This window comes from Heptranchias perlo, chromosome 4 (assembly GCF_035084215.1).
Source record: "Heptranchias perlo isolate sHepPer1 chromosome 4, sHepPer1.hap1, whole genome shotgun sequence".
In the NCBI taxonomy this organism is placed as follows: domain Eukaryota; kingdom Metazoa; phylum Chordata; class Chondrichthyes; order Hexanchiformes; family Hexanchidae; genus Heptranchias; species Heptranchias perlo.
This window is the reverse complement of record NC_090328.1, coordinates 7,095,801-7,116,091: the sequence shown is the minus strand read 5'-3', so window position 1 is coordinate 7,116,091 and position 20,291 is coordinate 7,095,801. Positions and strand designations below refer to the sequence as shown.

Below are 20,291 nucleotides of genomic sequence, written 5' to 3'. Positions count from 1 at the left end.
GTTCCCCTCCAAGTCACACACCATCCCGACTTGGAAATATATTGCCGTTCCTTCATCGTCACTGGGTCAAAATCCTGGAACTCCCTTCCTAACAGCACTGTGGGAGAACCTTCACCACACGTCTGCAGCGGTTCAAGAAGGCGGCTCACCACCACCTTCTCAAACGCAATTAGGGATGGGCAATAAATGTTGGCCTCGTCAGTGACGCCCACATCCCATGAACAAATAACAAAAAACTTGTTGGGCTCGCACCCCAGATAATGTTCAGAGTCTAGAATGAGTCAAACTGGATCTTTATTCAAGCAATCAAGTAAGCAGACACCAGTGAATGTTAGCTAGATACTCACAAGCGGGATATTCATTGGAGGTTCCAGAGAACAACCTTTTCGTCCGGAATTGAGTAACAGCCTCCATCAGGTTCACCTCTAATTTATACAATTTCACGAGATGTTTGTTTGCGCTGATTTAGTTTGCTGAGACTGATGTAGTTTGCTTGCACTAATCTAGTTTGCTGAGTCTGCCATCCACATTCTGTTATGTATGCTAAATATTCTATTCTATCCGCACCTCCACCCGAGTCTTATGCTATAACGTATTTTTCCATCACACTCCTGCCTATCTGCTTACATTAGCCTTACATTAGAGTCAGCTTAGCATCTGAAGGTTGTGGGTTCAAGCTCCACTCCAGAACTTGAGCACTTAATCTAGGCTGATACTCAAGTGCAATACTGAGGGTGTGCAGCATTGTCCAAGATTCTCAGAAGGTGATTTGGATCACCCCTGTTTTTGGGCACGCTCCAGATATCGCGAAGGCTGCGTGTGCCAGAGGAGGCCGGCCAGAGGACCACCCGAAATTGATCCATAGGCCTCATCTTAATATTTTGGATGAGCTGCTCGCACCTGTTGTGCCTCCAGAGGCACCTTGCCATATTAGTCCCCTTTAATTTTGGGCCGCAAGCAAGTCCTGGCGGTTGGGATGAGGGGGGCGTTGGTGGGGGGGTTGCGGTGAGGAGGAGAACAGGATGGGGGCCCAAGCGCAGGCCTCCAGCTGCCTGCAGTTGTGCTAAGAAGCCGGGAGGGGCACTCCGGCCCTTCCTCGCTCCACGTTAAGGTAAGGATTTTTTAAAAACCTTTAAAGACCAGTGGTTAGGCCGCATGTAAACCATGTAATCCTTAATGATTTCTAGCATTAAGCTCCTTATTAGCATATTGAAGGAGCCTAATGTCTGTTTTAGGCGACCGTCAGAGACCCCTCTACAGTGTCAGAATCAATACGAGTTTCCAATGTTATTCGGGTGTGGGAGGTTGGCCCCCTAAATTGGACCTCCGTGCCCCTGTTTTCCACCTGGAAATCGGACGCACCAATGTCCAATTTCACCTCTGCTTTCTTTCAGATGAGATACTAAACTTTTCTGCTTGCTCAGATGGATGTAAATGATAACAATGTAGTTTTTCGTAGAAAAGCAGGGAATTCATGGCCAACATTTATCCCTCAAAATACACCTTCAAAATCAATTAAATAGTCATTTGTATTATTGCTATTTGTAGGACCTTGCTGTGTGCAAATTAGCTGCCAAATTGGCCTACAAAAACAACAGTGACTGGACTTTAAAAGAGTAATTTGATGCCTGTGAAGCACTTTGGGTTGTCCTGAGGATGTGAAAAGCTCTATATAAATGTAAGAGATTTCTTCTCTTTTAAAAGAAGTTAAACCAGAGAGAGAATCTTTCACTGAATGGAAATAAATGACATTCAACTCATAATAGCCTGATTCATGAGCACATTGCAAACATACCTGACCTTCAACTTTCACAGCACTTACAAAAATCTATCAGCAAGAATATATTTATTTTTAGACATTTATAGTGATATTACTAGAAGAATCCATTTTTAAGAAAAAAAGAAAATGTTCCTCCCTTGCGAATGATGGAAATTTCACACTCAAGGAATTGTCAGTCATAAGATTTTGAGAGATCTAAAGTGGCCTCAGCACTTTTCATGGACTGAGCAAATACGCAATCAGGTCCTACGATAAAAAAATTCCTGTCCATCAACGGCTTTCAGCAATTTTCTCTCTTTCCTTTTCCATCAATTTTCTCCCCTTCCCAACTGCTTTCCTTGCATGGGTACAGTTTTATGGGTGCCAGTCTCCATACTCAGTGCCTTGCCCAATTGGGCATCCTTCATGTGTGCAACCAGGGTGTTGGCAGGATTCTTGACCTCCAAGGGGCTCCATAGCTGAGCTTGATCCCCTTCTCACCCTACACCCACATACATGCACTCCCAGCAGAGATTGCAAAAATTGTGATCAAGAGCAGGACCCCTAGACGGTTTCCCCCCTCCTTATCCTAGGGGGGACTAAAACCAACCGTGGCACAGCAGTGGCTAACTCAGCAAAGATTGGGGATTGAACATAGGGTCTTCTGGTCAGCATGACTCAGATATTCACTGGACCCTGGTAGCTTTGCAATGCATTCCTTTTAACTCATGAAGCAAAGCACTTTGCTAGTTAAGGGGTACATTATTTTCCTTTAAGAACATAAGAACATAAGAAATAGGAGCAGGACTAGGCCAATCGGCCCCTCGAGCCTGCTCCGCCATTCAATAAGATCATGGCTGATCTGATCCTAACCTCAAATTTAAATTCATGTCCAATTTCCTGCCCGCTCCCCGTAACCCCTAATTCCCTTTACTTCAAGGAAACTGTCTATTTCTGTTTTAAATTTATTTAATGATGTAGCTTCCACAGCTTCCTGGGGCAGCAAATTCCACAGACCTACTACCCTCTGAGTGAAGAAGTTTCTCCTCATCTCAGTTTTGAAAGAGCAGCCCCTTATTCTAAGATTATGCCCCCTAGTTCTAGTTTCACCCATCCTTGGGAGCATCCTTACCGCATCCACCCGATCAAGCCCCTTCACAATCTTATATGTTTCAATAAGATCGCCTCTCATTCTTCTGAACTCCAATGAGTAGAGTCCCAATCTGCTCAACCTCTCCTCATATGTCCACCCCCTCATCCCCGGGATTAACCAAGTGAATCTTCTTTGTACTGCCTCGAGAGCAAGTATGTCTTTTCTTAAGTATGGAGACCAAAACTGTATGCAGTATTCCAGATGCGGTCTCACCAATACCGTATATAACTGCAGCAATACCTCCCTGTTTTTATATTCTATCCCCCTAGCAATAAAAGCCAACATTCCGTTGGCCTTCTTGATCACCTGCTCCACCTGCATACCAACTTTTTGATTTTCTTGCACTAGCACACCCAGATCCCTTTGTACTGCAGTACTTTCCAGTTTCTCGCCATTAAGATAATAACTTGCTCTCTGATTTTTCCTGCCAAAGTGCATAACCTCACATTTTCCAATATTGTCTTGCATCTGCCAAATCTCCGCCCACTCACCCAGCCTGTCTATATCCCCTTGTAGGTTTTTTATGTCCTCCTCACTCTCTATTTTCCCTCCCATCTTTGTATCATCTGCAAACTTTGATATGTTACACTCGGTCCCCTCCTCCAAATCGTTAATATAGATTGTAAAGAGTTGGGGACCCAGCACCGACCCCTGCGGAACACCACTGGCTACTGGTTGCCAGTCCGAAAATGAACCATTTATCCCAACTCTCTGCTTCCTGTTCGATAACCAATCCTCCACCCATGCCAGAATATTACCCCCAATCCCGTGATTTTTTATCTGAAGTAATAATCTTTTATGTGGCACCTTGTCGAATGCCTTCTGGAAGTCTAAATACACTACGTCCACTGGTTCCCCTTTATCCACCCTGTACGTTATGTCCTCAAAGAACTCAAGCAAATTTGTCAAACATGACTTCCCCTTCATAAAGCCATGCTGACTTTGTCCTATTAAATTATGTTTATCCAAATGTTCCGCTACTGTCTCCTTAATAATAGACTCCAAAATGTTACACACCACAGATGTTAGGCTAACTGGTCTATAATTTCCAGCCTTCTGCCTACTACCCTTTTTAAATAAGGGTGTTACATTAGCAGTTTTCCAATCTGCCGGGGCCTTTGCCGAGTCCAGAGAATTTTGGAAAATTATTACCAAAGCATCCACAATCCCTACTGCCACTTCCCTCAAGACCCTAGGATGTAAGCCATTAGATCCAGGGGATTTATCCGCCTTGAGTCCCATTAATTTACTGAGTACCAATTCCTTAGTGATTTTAATCGTATTTAGCTCCTCCCCCACTAGAGCCCCCTGTTTGTCCAGTGTTGGGATATTCTTAGTGTCCTCTACCGTAAAGACAGAAACAAAATATTTGTTCAGCATATTTGCCATCTCCATGTTTCCCACCATTAATTTCCCGGTCTCATCCTCTAAGGGACCTACTTTTGCCTTAGCCACCCTTTTTCTTTTTATATAACTATAGAAACTCTTGCTATCTGTTTTTATATTTTTTGCTAATTTATTTTCATAATCTATCTTCTCTTTCTTAATCAATCCTTTAGTTACTTTTTGCTGTCTTTTGAAGACTTCCCAATCGTCTATCCTCCTTGTTGTGAATAAAGGTATAATTGTCCGGATGTTGTACATTTTAACAAATCTAAATTAAAATTACAGATGGCAATAATTTTACTGCAGATGAGTTTGTCCAGTAAGAATTCATTCTCAGAATAAAAGCAAACCATACAATCATGACATCCTAAGATAATACTTCTGGACTTTTCAAGCAGCTAAATTGCCAGTTTACTGGTTTAAATGTTGCATGTTTCATCCATCCAGCTGTGGAGAGCCCAAAACTTTTCAACAATGGGCAGATCAGAGATATAGAAAAAGCCCATTTCACACTCGGAGGTTTTAACTGACTGCATGTTAGAAAAGAAAGGCAATGAACTTTGTGGCCTGCAGTGATGACCCATAAGCCTATATGCCACTGACTGGGCCAACTTGAGGTCGACCACAGCCAGGATCTGGAAGGATGTCTGCAAGGAATTCCACGACTTGAATTAAAGCTCCAAGGTAAGGCAAGAATATCACCATATCTAGATATGGTGCTGAAGATGATGCATGAGTAAGTTAAAGAAAAAAGGAACTGTTCAATATATTAATGACAAAAAAGGTAGGTCCAATACCTTTTCCTTACTCACCTATTTACTCACAATTTTTACAAAAAAGCAACAGATAGAGGAAAATATAGTGTTAACTTATAAAATGAGTTCATAGATAATGCATTTGCAAAAAGCAAATTAAACTAAATTGCATTGTGGGAATTACAGTCAGTGATATCTCTATTAACACTGACTCAGAGAATTAGCATTTTAGTTCAATAAGAAAACAATTTGCTGAGCAAAGTGCTTGCATAACATCTGGCTAAGGACAGCTTAAAGCCCTACAGTGTCTTTCTATGTTTTTGAAATGCACCCAATATTTTGCTGTAGAGATGGGTTCAATGCGAAAACTTTACTTCTGTTCCCTCACCTTTTGGTTTTTCACAGCTTCGCTTACGAAGTGATCAGTGCTGTGACTGTGAGGATCAAACTGATCCAGCAAGCGGACAACATCAGACAGAAGCCGTGAGTAACTTGACATCTTCAGCAGAAAGAAACTGTTGGGTAGAAAAGGTAAATGTGTGTGAAGGGGAGAATTCATTTTATGGACCACATCAGCATCAAGCAACAAATACAGCAGGTTTACAGAAATTTAAGAAAAGGCCATTCAGTCCATTTTGACCAAAATACAATTTGAAAAAAAGACAACTTTGTACCATTTCACAAAAGATTTTGTTGGTTTTTCATTTTCTGGAGCTATATTTAGAACAAACAAATCCCTGACCCTGGATAGGATGGTGAAGAAGGCATTCAGCATGCTTGGTTTCTTTGGTCAGAACATTGAATACAGGAGTTGGGATGTCTTGTTGAAGTTGTACAAGACATTAGTAAGGCCACACTTGGAATATTGTGTACAGTTCTGGTCACCCTATTATAGAAAGGATATTATTAAACTAGAAAGAGTGCAGAAAAGATTTACTAGGATGCTACTGGGACTTGATGGTTTGACTTATCGGGAGAGGTTGGATAGACTGAGACTTTTTTCCCTGGAGAGTAGGAGGTTTAGGGGTGATCTTATAGAAGTCTATAAAATAATGAGGGGCATAGATAAGGTCGATAGTCAAAATCTTTTCCCAAAGGTAGGGGAGTCTATAACGAGGGGGCATAGATTTAAGGTGAGAGGGGAGAGATACAAAAGGGTCCAGAGGGGCAATTTTTTCACTCAAAGGGTGGTGAGTGTCTGGAACGAGCTGCCAGAGGCAGTAGTAGAGGCGGGTACAATTTTGTCTTTTAAAGAGCATTTGGACAGTTACATGGGCAAGATGGGTATAGAGGGATATGGGCCAAGTGCAGGCAACTGGGACTAGCTTAGTGGTATAAACTGGGCGACATGGACATGTTGGGCCGAAGGGCCTGTTTCCATGTTGTAAACTTCTATGATTCTATGATTCTAACTCCCCCCCACCCCCACCCCCCCCCCACTCCAAGTGTCTAATTTGAAACCAAAAATTAACATTGGTATAGTGATTCCCACATGTATGCAATTCATATATGGTCTTGCCGGTGAACCAAGAATGGTTATATTCTTGGCCCAGTCTGCTTCAGACCACCTGTTTTAATATCGAATCTTGTCACATATTTCAGGATCTCAAAAGTACTTCACATGCAATGAATTCATTTGAAGTGACTATTGTTTATGTAAGTAATCACGACAGCCATTTTGCACGCACCATGAGCCAACAAACTCCAACGAGATGAATAGCCAGTTAATTTGCTTTGTGGTGATGCTAGTCAAGAGAGGACTATTGGCCAAGACATTAAACCGAGGATCCATCTACCCTCTCAGGTGGACATAAAAGATCGCATGGCACTATTCAAAGAAGAGCAGGAGAGTTCTCCCCGATGTCCTGGGCAATATTTATCACTCAACCAACATCACGAAAACAGATTATCTGGCCATTGTCTCATTGTTGTTTGTGGGAGCTTGCTGTGCGCAAATTATCCACCGCACTGCCTACATTACAACAGTGACTGCACTCCAAAAGTACTTCATTGGTCGTAAAACGCTTTGGGAAATCCTGAGGTCATGAAAGGCGCTATATAAATGCAAGTTCTTTCTTTTTCTTTGAGACACTGGGGAAATTCCCTGCTCTACTTCACTGGAACAAGTGGTTTCATCTGACGGATAGCACCTTGGACAACAAAGCAGCCTCTCGGTATTGCACTGGAGTGTCAAGCTTAGATTACACGCGCAAATCCTTGAGTGGGGCCTGAACAAACAATCTTTTGATTCGGAGGCAACAGTGATTACCAGCTGAGCTGGCATCTTACGGCCAAGGTTTATCCAACAAGCTAGTACAATGTGATGATAGAATCATTAGAACGATACAGAACAGAAGGAGGCCATTTGGCCCATCGTGCCTGTGCCAGCTCTTTGAAAGAGCTATTCAATTAGTCCCACTCTCCCCGCTCTTCCCCATCGTCCTGCAAATTTTTACCTCTCAAGTATATATCCAATTCCCTTTTGAAAGGACCTATTAAATCTGCTTCCACCACCCTGTCAGGCAGTGCATTCCAGATCATAACAACTTGCTGCGTAAAAAAAAATTCTCCTCATCTCACCTCTGGTTCTTTTGCCAGTTATCTTAAATCTGTGTCCTCTGGTTACCGACCCTCTACCAGTAGAAACAGTTTCTCCTTATTTATTCCATCAAAACCCTTCATGATTTTGAACACCTCTATTACAACACAATGAACTGGTAAAGAATAATGTGATACACACATACTTCATGTGGCTATCACAAACACCAAATCAAATAGATAATCAGTGTCCCAAATCAAGATCTAGATAAATGAACAAGAACAAAGTACATTCTGCTGTCTCTGGTAGGCAGGTTCGCTTTGAACAGCATTGGTACCGTAGCTGTGAATGTCTTTGGCTTTGCTTATAAGCTATTTTGCTTGGCTTATGCTGGCACACATTAGGAGCTGGATTGAGACTGCCCAAACTCATTTCACATCAGCAGGCTTCATTGACAGAAGGACAAAGAATTCCTGCCAAGTTCACCAAGGTAAAAGGACAGTGTGCTGCTCCACTGCCTCAGTCCCCTTGATTCTGAAGTTTAAGATCATCACTACAAAACACAATAATCAGAAGGAATAGGAATATCAACTGGATAGAGTCTAGCATTAGCAACTCTTATGATTTAAAAAGAGAAGAGAATATATAACAAAATTAAAGTTACCGTCGCATGTTAAAAGTCAGTCAATAAGTATAATGTTCGCATATAATAACTCCCCTATAAAAAAAGAAAGTTTCCCGTAAAATCAGTTGGAGGAAAATTAAAAAGAAAATACTGCAAGTGTTGGAAATCTGAAACAAAAACAGAACACGCTGGAAATATAGAGCAGGTTAGCTGGATCTGTAAAGAGACAAGTCAGGTCAACGTTTCGGGTGTGTGTAATCCTGAAGCATGAAGGAAATGGTTCAAACAGTGCTGCAAAATATGAGGGGAAGGATGTTTGGAGAGCTGCTCAGCAATGTCCAGCCTCCTCCACATTCTTGAGCTATTCAGTCATATCTGTTTTAAATCCAAGAGGTCCAGGTGATCCGAACCAGACTACAGTACTCCCTCACATTCCATAAAAGTGACAGACCTCAACACCACCGCCTCCCCCCCATTCCCGATGATAGATTTTCTGTGTAATTATATATGAGAGTTTTGTTCTTTTTAGGGGGAATGGTTATAGGTGAACATAATGGCCCGGATTTTCCTCTGAGTGGTGAATGAAGGGTGCCCGCCACTGGTTAGACTTGCACTTGCCCATAAACTTTTCTTGTTTTTTTTCACAGCAAGTTTCTCTCATAGGGCACTGAATCCAATATGGCATCCTTTACAGTGCAGCTGGGACCTGTGTGAATGGGGCAAGCAACTGTCTATCCCCTTAACCAATCAGATTAAAGTATCTGATGAGCAGCGAAGAGTCAGAACCAGGAAGTGTAAGTTAGAATAGCGAATTCAATGTCAGATCAGGTATAGAAAGCGAAATATAGAGGGGGTGAGAAATATTGAATTAAGAGTAAGCGACAGAAAGAAAAAGTTAAAAAATCAAAATAATTTTTTTTTTAAATGTCCATCAACAATTACAATCTGAAAGAATGAGACTCCACACTTGTAAAAGTTAATTTTCAATACCAGAGAAATTGTTTGGCAGTCATTAAGACTTACCACGCTGTTAAAAGTGTGCCATGACTTAAATGACACCAGGGAGAACTCCCCTGCTCGTCTTCGAACAATGCCATGGAATCTTTTACGTACACCTGAGAGGGCAGATGGGGCTTTGGTTTAATGACTCATTCGAAAGACAGCGTCTCCGAGAGTGCAGCACTCTCTAAGTACTGCACTAAAGTATCATCCTGGATTATATACTCAAGCCTCTGGAGTGGGACTCGAACCTACAACCTTCTGACCCACAGGAAAGAGTGTTTTACACACCGATACCATTGTCACACTGCTCTTACTATACTCTTGCAGATTACACCTTCCCATGAGTCCCTCAATATATTACATGCTATACAGAATACTCCAGATTAAACGTCATTGTGCTTTGATAGCCTCTTAACAGTCTTTCACAGTTTAAGATCATTTTGTTTCAGTTCTACCCTTAAGTGCATCAGCGTTATTTTCATTTTACGATAATAGTTCACAGCATCTGTGAGGATACTATCGACAGGAAATACTATTCATTATTCATAGATATGCACAAAGACTGACGGCCCTGGAACAAGGCTGCAAATTTCACACAGATATTGGGGTCAATTTTCAGATGGCCGAGCGGGTGCGTTCGTGGCGGCGGGCGGGGGGGGGGGTTCCTAAAATTGGGGATTCCCGGAGCGGGTCCGGAGCCCGGCTCCAACCCGCCCACTTCTGGGTTCCCCAATGACACAAATCAGTGCGCGCGCAGCCCCCGCATGCGGGACTCCCACCGGCAATCAAAGCCGGCAGGATCCCACTTAAGATCATTATCTGGGTACTTGAGGTCGTTTACAGACCTCATTAGTTGGAGATTTTAGGAGGATTTGGATTTTGGACTACCCAGAGGGTGTTTCCCATGCTGGGGGAAACACTCCCGGTTTAAACAGACATGTTGCAGCCAGCATCCAGTGGCAGGTGTGGGGTAAACCCTCAATCATTGCAGCAGGGCACTCTGTCACCTCAGACAAAGTTTTGCCTGCCACACCGTTGTCTTCACACTCCCAATTATTAAATCATACCCTCAACTCTGCTGTCCAAACACATTTACGTACTTTGTGGACCCCCTCACACTCACACCGTCAGGATTGGGGTGGGCGGGGGGGTCCATTGCTGCATTCATCACTCCATTGGAGGACGAGCAACATCACCAGCCTCGCCAGGCATGCCGTCCACCTCCGCCACGTGGAGCTACACAACACAGTGCTGCGCAACAGGCACCTGCACAAAGTAGTTTTGCAACTACACATGTGCCCACTGTAGGGTGACCCAATGGGTGGCATCAAGGGTGTTCATGGAGAAACTCATGAAAGGGCATTATTGCACAAGCCAGTCAAGAATGGCCAAGACGTGACAGTAGTGGTGACAATATAATATGTAATGTGAGTTGATCAGAAATCAAATCTTAGTAAAAACCATGACAAACCCTCAAATACCCTTGTGCATCCCCTTCATGCTCATGAGACGTTTGCCTTACACTTCATATTACATTTACGTGATGCATGCCCTGTGGCTGCAGCACAGGTAGTGGCAGGTGGGGTGAGGCTGACCGTGAAAGAGATGCATGAGAGGGTGAGTATAAGACAGAGCCATGAGATTGTATGAGGATTGGGTTGAGTGGTAGTGGTGGGATGAGTACTGGCGAGGTGAGTAAGTGCAGGTAAGATGAGGATGAGCTTTGAGTGGGTGTGAGGAGTGATGTGATACAGTAGTTTTGGCAGTGCAGAAGAAGATGTGGGGTGGGGCGGTGATGTGGCAGATGGAGTGTAGGGGAATGAGTAAGTGTACTCACTTTGGCTGACCTACTTAGGTCATTGAAGCGCCTCCTGCACTGTATGCAGGTGCGTGATATGTTGGTGGTGCAGGTGACCTCCTCTGCCACCTCGAGCCAGGCCTTCGTAGTGGCAGAGGCAGGCCACTTCCTCCCGTCCACCGGGGAGAAGATCTCTGTCCTCCCCCTCCTTCTCACCCCATCCAGTAGGACCTGGGCTGCTCCATGCTGTAGTTTTTCCTATTTTCTGCAGCATCAGTTAGTGGAGGAATGCCCCTTTAAATAGGGCTCTTCCAGCTGACAGCCTATGATGCGGGTGCGCAGTCTACCTGCTGCGCAGCTTTCCAGCACGAAACCCGGAAGCCAAGGTAAGTGGCTTCAATTTACTTACGATCGCGTGCGGAACCCACCGATTTTACTGGGCGGATTACCCACATGCCCAGTCAACCCCCTGCTGGCAACCCGCCTCCCTCTTAATATCGGGCCCATTGTTTGCATTTAAAGTGAACAAGTCCAGTTTTTTTCCCAGGTTTTTCCGTAACTCTTCTCCTGGAGGTGTTGACATTTGGTGGGTTTAGGTTCTGTAGGCACCAGTACCATCGAGTACCTTGCCTCAGTGCCCATTCCTCATGTATGAGCCTGGACCATGAGTGCCAGCAGGCTATTCGGCGAAGGGGACAATATAGCCGACCTCAATTTCATCCTCACTCGACATCCACACACAAACTCATAACGGGTCACTGGCTGATTTTCCTTCCTCCAGCCCATGGTTGCTGAGGCAAATTTTTAGCATCCCTGCTGTGCAAAGTTTTGGGCACCCCATTATAGGAAGTGTCTCAAAGCAATGGAAAAGGTGCAATGCAGATTCTATAGGATTGTAGTTATGAATAGAGACTTGAGATGTTAGGGCTTTTTTTCACCAGAGCTGAGAAGGTTAAGAGGTGACGTAATGGAGGTCTTCCAATTTGTGAGGGGTTACATAGTGACAGAAACGGTAACAAAAGGGCAGAAATTTAAGATAATTGCAAAAAGGATTAAAAGAAGAGTAGAAAAAATTTTCTTCACACAGCAAGTTGTTACAATGTGGAATTCTTTGCTAGAAACCATTGTTTAAGAAGAATCCATAGATTCTTTTACAAAGAATTGGTGAGAAAACTCTGGCACAGACTTGTTGGGTTTATTGACCTGTTTTTGTTCTGGGTTGACCTGTCCTAATGTCTCCTTCTTTGGCTCGGAGTCAATTTTTGTTTGATAACGCGCCTGTGAAGCACCTTGGGATGTTTTATGACGTTAAAGGCTATATAAATGCAAGTTGTTGTAAGATTCTATGGTTGTATAACACCATCACAGACTGGGGATTGGACCCGTGACCTGGTCTGTATGGCTTAGTTACATGCTATTGAACATTTCTTACTAATGGTGTGGCAGAAACCAAAAATATACTAATGGGCTCTGGATTTACATCCCACTTATTGCAGACCATAATTTGTCTATGAATTAACACTAAATCATCTCTAACATATCTAATAATATAAATATCACTTCAAATAAATTTGTAACCCAGCAATTTTCATCACACACTATATATGCTGCACACAGTCTTTATAAAGAAACTTGCACTCATCAAGGTGAGGGGTGTTAGTGTGTAGGTAGCCAATGTCTGCTGCAAGCATTCCTAAGTCAGGCAATGCACAAAAAATCTCTCTATTCTCTGCTGCAATAATGTGCCTTAGCCGCAACCTCAGAAAGGCATTCCCCAAACCAGCTATTGCACATGTGTGACATTTTTTCCATACCAACCATGTCTGAGCAGTATTGCCAATTAATGCCAAATTAGGGGTCGTATTGTGTGTTGTAGGACCCATGCCCACTAGGTACTGGATTGAAACTGCCAAAACACATTTCACATTAGTCCCTTACAAAAGCAGACAGAGGAGGTTTTTATCAGATTATTCTGAGCTAAATTCGAATCTAGGTCCCAGAAGTGAAAGGCCAGTATCTAACCTATTGTGCCTCCCAATTTCCATCCTGGGAATATGATTTTTCATGTTACAACATTTTAAAAACTTTAAAAAGGTTTGGTGAACTGCCTTTGCACTTCTTAAAGATGGGTTTGCACTGGGCTGGAGTTATCCTGCATCTGTTGTGAAAGTGGTGTGAGATTACCTGCTAGAGGTGCCCTTCAAACCCTTCAAATTTCAGTCTGCTCCGGCGTCAGAACACAAATTACTACTTTTGTACCAATCTGTGGCCAAACCACTTTGCTTTGACTCAAAATTAATAGTATAAGGGCAACCTAAAAAACTCTATTAAAAATAAAAACAGAAAATGCTGGAAATACTCATCAAGTTAGGCAGCATCTGTGGAGAAAGAAACAGAGTTAACGTTTCAGGTCGATGACCCGTCGTCAGAACTGGAAGAAGTTGAAGATTAAACCGTTTTAAAGCAAGTACAGAGCCAGGGAAAGGCGGGGGGAGGAAGGGAAGGGAAGAACAAAAGGGAAGGGCTCTGATAGAGTGGAGGGCAGGAGTGATTAAATGACAAAAGGGATGATGGTGCAAGGCAAGGAGGGTGGTAATGATATAAGTGAAGAAACAAAAGATGGGTCCAGAGGAGCTGTAAATGGCAACATCAGAACCATTACCAGCACTTACTGTCCGAAAAAATGGGAGTAGTGGTTACGATCTGAAGTTATTGAAATCAATATTGCATCCAGAAGGTTATAAAGTGCTTAAACGAAAGATGAGGTGCCATTCCTCAAGCTTCCGCTGAGCTTCATTGGAACAGTGTAAGAGGCCAAGGACGGAGAAGTGGGAGTGGGACAGGGAATTAAAAAGGCAAGCGGCCAGCAGGTCAGGGTCATGCTTGCGGACTGAGCAGGGGTATTCAGCAAAGCAATCAACCAATCTGCGTTTGATCTCCCCAATGTAGTGGAGACCGCATCGTCAGCAGCGAATACAGTTTGGGCTCGATTTTCGCGTCGGGTTACCTGCGGGTTTCCAGTGGGGGGCCCCCGAAAATCCCGATATCCGGTCACGTGACCGGATCGCGCCGAAATCCCGGCCACTTCCGGGTACCGCGCTGATGTGCGGGGCTGCGCACGCAAGCCCCGCTGGTGGGAACCCCGCAGGCAATTAAAGCCAGCGGGGTTCCACTTGAGTGTACTTACCTTGCTTGTTGAGGTCAGTTAATGAGCTGAAGCAGCTGTCAAAAGAGGAAGTGTGGGATTTTAGGTTCAAGGCAGTGAGTTTCACACACTGGGGGAAACAGTCTCTCTCCAACCAGGCGTGTTGCAGCCAGCAGCCTGTGGCAGGTGCCAAGGTGCACTCCACGGGGGAGAGCCCTCACCCACGCAGGAGGCCACCGCGTCACATAGTGCAACCCCTGCCCTCCACCACCCCCCGCCAGGCCAGAGGACAGACCGACACGAAACCGCAGCCCCAGTCCGAGGAACCACCCACCTACCCTGCACAACCCCTCAGACCAACACCTGCCAGATGGGTGGTGCGTGGACACCCTCGGAGGACGAACAGCATGACCAGCCCCAGCAGCCTCGCAGTCCACGCCGTCCGCCGCAGAGACGTGGAGCCCCCCAACACGGTGTTGTTGCACACCCACCTGCACAGCAGGAGGGAGGGCTACCGCAGGGAGAGACGCATCGCAGAGGGCACTACCCTCGCCACAGGGTCCACAGACCGAGGCGCAGCTCCCCGGACCTCTCCGAGCAGCAGTGCACAGGGAGGCGCAGATTCGCTCGACATGTAGTCGTGGAGATCTGCAGGCTCTTTCATGCCGAGCTGCTCCTGGCTGGCCCCAGCACCAACTGCTTACCTGTCGCTGTCAAAGTCACCACTGCCCTCCACAACTTCTCCTCCGCATCCTTCCAGGGTGCAGCCGGCTACACCGCTGATGTCTCTCAGTCGTCTGCGCGGAAGAGCCCTGCAAATACACCTGCACCTACTCTGCAGTAACACGATGGGTGGCATCAGTGGTGGGTCCTCATAGTGATACCCAGGAGCGGGCATTATTGGACACAACGGACAGGATTCGCGGAGACATGGCAGTGGTGGTGTCAATATAATGTGTGCTGTTTGTTGCTCTGAAATTCAATATAGGTAACACCCAGGACAAACCCTCAGACACCCTTGTGCACCCCCTTCATGCTCACGACACGTTTGCCTTACGCTGCCTACTGCACATATGTGATGCATGCCCTGTGGCTGCAGCACAGGTGGTGGCAGGTTGAGTGAGGCTGGCCGTGAGGGAGATGCACGAGAGGGTGAGTATGGGATGGAGCAATGAGATTGTATGAGGATTGGGTTGCGTGTTAGTGGCAGGATGAGTACTGGCGAGGTGAGTAGGTGGAGGTAAGATGAGGATGGGGTTTGAGTGGGTATGAAGGGTGATGTGACAGAGTAGTGTTGGCGGTGCTGAAGGAGATGTGGGGTGGGGGCAGTGTTGTGGCAGACGGAGTGTAGGGGAAAGACTTCGTGTTCTCACTGTGGCTGACCTACTGCGGTCATTGGAGCGCCTCCTGCACTGTATGCAGGTGGGCGATATGTTGGTGGCGCAGGTGACCCCTTCTGCCACCTCGAGCCAGGCCTTCTTGGTGGCAGAGGCAGGCCGCTTCCTCCCGCCCGCCGGGGGGAAGATCTCTGTCCTCCCCCTCCTCCTCACCCCATCTGATGATACCTGGGGTGAGGCATCATTAAACTGGGAGCAGCCTTCCCCCTGGGCTGCTCCATGCTGCAATTTGTTCCATTGGTTGCAGCATCTGTCAGTGGAGGACTGCCCCTTTAACTAGAGAGCCTCCAGCTGACAGATCGTACTGCGCATGCGCAGCCCGTTCGACGCGCAGACCAGCAGCGTGGACCCCGGAGGAGCAGGTAATTGATTCCTATTAGTGTGTTGCCTGCTACGATCGCGCGGGCAACCCACTAATTTCGCCGAGCGTGTTGACCACGCTCCCGGAGGACCACCCGCTGGGAACCCGCAGGCCTGCTAAATTCGAGCCCTTTAAAACTGATACAGTTTAAAAACTGTTTAATCTTCAACTTCTTCCAGTTCTGATGAATGGTCATCGACCTGAAACGTTCTCTGTTTCTTTCTCCACAGATGCTGCCTGACTTGCTGAGGATTGCCAGCATTTTCTGTTTTTATTTCAGATTTCCAGTATCCACAGTATTTTGCTGCTAAAAATTCTATTGATGGGTATTAAGGTATGATTTAATCTCAAGGTTCATTTAATATCTATAAACCACATGCACTTTGCTCTTCTGCCTCATGTCATCTGCACCAATAGAGCCTGAAAGCACAACTATTTTATGCTAAGTTAAAGGATAATTCCCTTGAATTTGGGGCTTTTGGCAATTTGGAGGTGAGATCTCAATAGGACATCCATGCACGTGCTCTCCCAGCAGATGTTGTTGGACAGTAACCTGGAGTAGAACCTTGTCTGATTTCCCCCTTTTTAACATGAGGGTACTGAGACCACCCGAACTAGCACCCTGGCTGAGATCAGCACAGATCAGATTTTGAACCTGGGACTTTACTGGTCTATAGGACTCAGCTACTCACTGGTTAAGCTCACTGAACCATTAGGGGAGCCCCCTGTCATATTAATTTAATCTGTCGCTTGCTTACCTCAGTTTGAAAAAAAATGCAATATGAAGAACGGTAATTTTGCATTGCTACCAGATATGTTATATATTGCAGAAATGTCTCTCCTCCCTCAACTCTGTTCTTGTAATCTTGCGCCTGTGGCTAGACGGTGCCATGCAATATATTGGAAAATAACGTGGAAGAGCTCTTGTTTCTGAAACAGTGTCTCAAGACAGTTCAATAGTTTGATTTATAATGCTCTGTTCCAGCTTACTTGGTATTTTCTGTGAACGAATGTGCTGCAATCAGCTGTTCACTCGAGCTGCCAATCCTGGCACCAATCCCTGAAAGCAATCAGACTGGGGGAGACCGAGGTCTAGTTACAGTATATATTAGAACATTGATGACTCGATTGGGGTTAGCATCATGTGGCTTTGCGGGGAATCAATATCTATTGCTGTTCAGTAGCTGTAGCAGGACTGGATCAATCCAGTAAAACTGCAGTAAAATGGAACTGGAATGCAGCAAAGTAAGAATGAATACAATTATAGTAAATTAGACACCTACTGTAATTTGGTGCCAGATCAATTATGCCAGTACTGTGATACAAACTCCTTAAAGAATTCATCATTATTGGACAAAACTCACAATTCTCAGCACAATTTAAATTACTAAAATAATATTTTTCCCTTTTTTTTACAATTTGAAATTATGTAACATATCTTGAATGGTGTAATTAATTCAATCGCTGTCTCGTATGTACACACACATGGATGTTCGCGTATATACATGCACAGACAAACACACACACACACAAGCAGATATCCTACGGTGTTGCTCAATGTCAATTAGAAATTTTATAAGAACAGGGGTGTTATGCCGAGTAGTATTACCAGGGACACTAATGTTTCAGCACTGGGATCTGGGAGCACTGGGAAGGGAGCACAGGGTATCACAGGACTGGAGAATTGCAAATGTTACACCCTTGTTCAAAAAAGGGTGTAAGGATAAAACCAGCAACTATAGGCCAGTTAGTTTAACCTCAGTGGTGGGGAAACTTTTAGAAACGATAATCCGGGACAGAATTAACAGTCACTTGGACGAGTGTGGATTGATTAGGGAAAGCCAGCACGGATTTGTTAAAGGCCAATCGTGTTTAACGAATCTGATAGAGTTTTTTGATGAGGGAACAGAGAGGGTAGATGAGGGCAATGCAGCTGATGTGGCATATATGGACTTTCAAAAGGCATTTGATAAAGTGCCACATGATAGGCTTATCATCAAGATTGCAGCCCATGGAATAAAGGGGGCAGGGGGCAGTAGCAACATGGATTCAGAATTGGCTAAGGGACAGGAAATAGAGAGTAGTGGTGAATGGTTGTTTTTCGGACTGGAGGGAGATGTACAGTGGTGTTCCCCGGGGTTGGTGCTGGGACCACTGCTTTTCTTGATATAATAATGACTTGGACTTGGGTGTACAGGACACAATTTCAAAATTTGCACAAAACTTGGAAGGGTAGTAAACAGTGAGGAGGATAGTGATAGACTTCAAGAGGATATAGACGGGCTGATGGCATGTGGCAGATGAAATTTAATGCAGAAAATTGTGAAGTGATCCATTTTGGTAGGAAAAATGAGGAGAGGCAATATAAACTAGAGGGCACTATTCTAAAAGGAGTACAGGAACAGAGAGACCTGGAGGTATATGTACACAAATCGTTGAAGGTGGCAGGGCAGGTTGAAAAAGCGGTTAAAAAAGCATATGGGATCCTGGGCTTTATAAACGGAAGCATAGAGTACAAAAGCAAGGAAGTCATGATGAACCCTTTATAAAACATTGGTTCGGCCACAACTGGAGTATTGTGGGAACTCCCTACCTAACAGCACTGTGGGAGAACCTTCACCACACAGACTGCAGCGGTTCAAGAAGGAGGCTCATCACCACCTTCTCAAGGGCAATTAGGGATGGGCAATAAATGCTGGCCTTGTCAGCGATGCCCACATCCCATGAACGAATAAAAATAAAATTCTGGGCACCGCATTTTACGAAAGATGTGAAGGCCTTAGAGAGGGTGCAGAATAGATTTAATGGAATGATTCCAGGGATGAAGGACTTTAGTTACGTGGATAGACTGGAGAAGCTGGGGTTTTTCTCCTTGGAACAGAGACAGTTGGGAGGAGATTTAATAGAGATATTCAAAACCATGAAGTGTCTAGACAGAGTAGATAGAGAGAAACTGTTCCCATTGGTGGAAGGGTCAAGGACATAGATTTAAGGTGATTGGCAAAAGAACCAAAGGTGACATGAGGAAAAACCTTTTTACACAGCGAGTGGTTAGGATCTGGAATGCACTGCCCGAGGGGGTGGTGGAGGCAGATTCAACCATGGCCTTCAAAAGGGAACGGGATAAGTACTTGAAAGAAAAAAATTTGCAGGGCTACGGGGATATGGCGGGGGCGTGTGACGAGCTGGATTGCTCTTGCATAGAGCCAACGTGGACTCGATGGGCCAAATGGCCTTCTTGCGTGCTGTAACCTTTCTATGATTCGATGATTCTAGTACTGGTTTAGGATCAAAGGATGTGGCAATATCTCAAGGGGGAATTCTGGGAAAGGGACTGTTGTGGGATTTGGTATCACTGAGAAAGATATTCTGAGATCTTGAGGCATTGGAAAATTAGGGGCACGACATTAACCCCGAAGGATGAGTGAGTTGGCGTCAGGGGTGCAAATGCACCCAATGGGTGGCATCAAGTCTTGCCGTTCATGAGCAACCACATGTAAGGGTGCTTTTACAAAAGAGACTCAAGAATGGGTAAGACGTGGCAGTGGTGGTGATAATCATAACATTTAATGTGAATTTAACAAAAAACAAATATAAATGAAAAATATGACAGTCTGTCAGACACCCTTGTGCATACCCTTGATGATGACAAAACCTTCGACTTCTCCTTCCTAACGCTTCTAGATGGTCCATGTCCCCTTTCGCCATCATCCCTCTCCTCAGCTAGGGCCACATCACTCCTACCACTCCGCTGGACAACAGTTTGGAGGACATGTGTGATGGCTTGTAAGGTCAGCACTAATGTATCTGTCTGCCTGTCGAAGGCAGCAGAATGTAGTTCGTCCTGAGTCCACACGGCCGTTGCCAGGGCCTGAATTTGTGAGCCATTCTTGAAGCTCAATGGAGGCTACCATTCTCTCCATTGCAGACATTCCCGCACTTACCTGCGCCACCAATCCACTAGATGGAGTTGGGCTCCTCCATCCTCCCACTATTGTGGAGAGTGTGCATGGCACATTTTCCACTCACTCGCAAAGTTGCTCCTGTACCTCTATCACTCTCTATCACTCTCCTTCTCAAGGGTGGCCCCCAGGGTTCAGCATCTGTGCCAAGCTGAGCAGAGCTTGGAGAGGAGTGCGCCCACCGACATGGACTCTCCACCGCTGCCCCTGCCACCAGTGTCTGCTCATGCTCACTTATGTGTGTTGATTCACCAACTCAACTACTTCTCTGAGAGGACCCACCGAGGTGTGAATATCTGCGCTGGTGGATGGCTTGCTAAGATGTGACGGTGCGCCCTCAGAGGCAGGAAGCTCCTCTGAGGAATCACCCTTGACTACGTCTTTAGTCCATGACGTCCCTGGAAGAGAA

The 20,291-nt window shown here is 45.1% G+C and overlaps 1 protein-coding gene across 1 annotated transcript in view; it reads right to left on the bottom strand.

The window, feature by feature from the left end:
- Positions 1 to 20,291, bottom strand: part of cfap99 (cilia and flagella associated protein 99) — a 156,974-nt gene that overhangs the window by 124,646 nt on the left and 12,037 nt on the right. The window contains exon 2 of the mRNA XM_067982121.1: positions 5,442 to 5,568. Within this exon, the coding sequence (XP_067838222.1) occupies positions 5,442 to 5,552 (111 nt within the window). The 5' untranslated portion in view covers positions 5,553 to 5,568. The remainder of the gene's footprint in view (positions 1 to 5,441; positions 5,569 to 20,291) is intronic.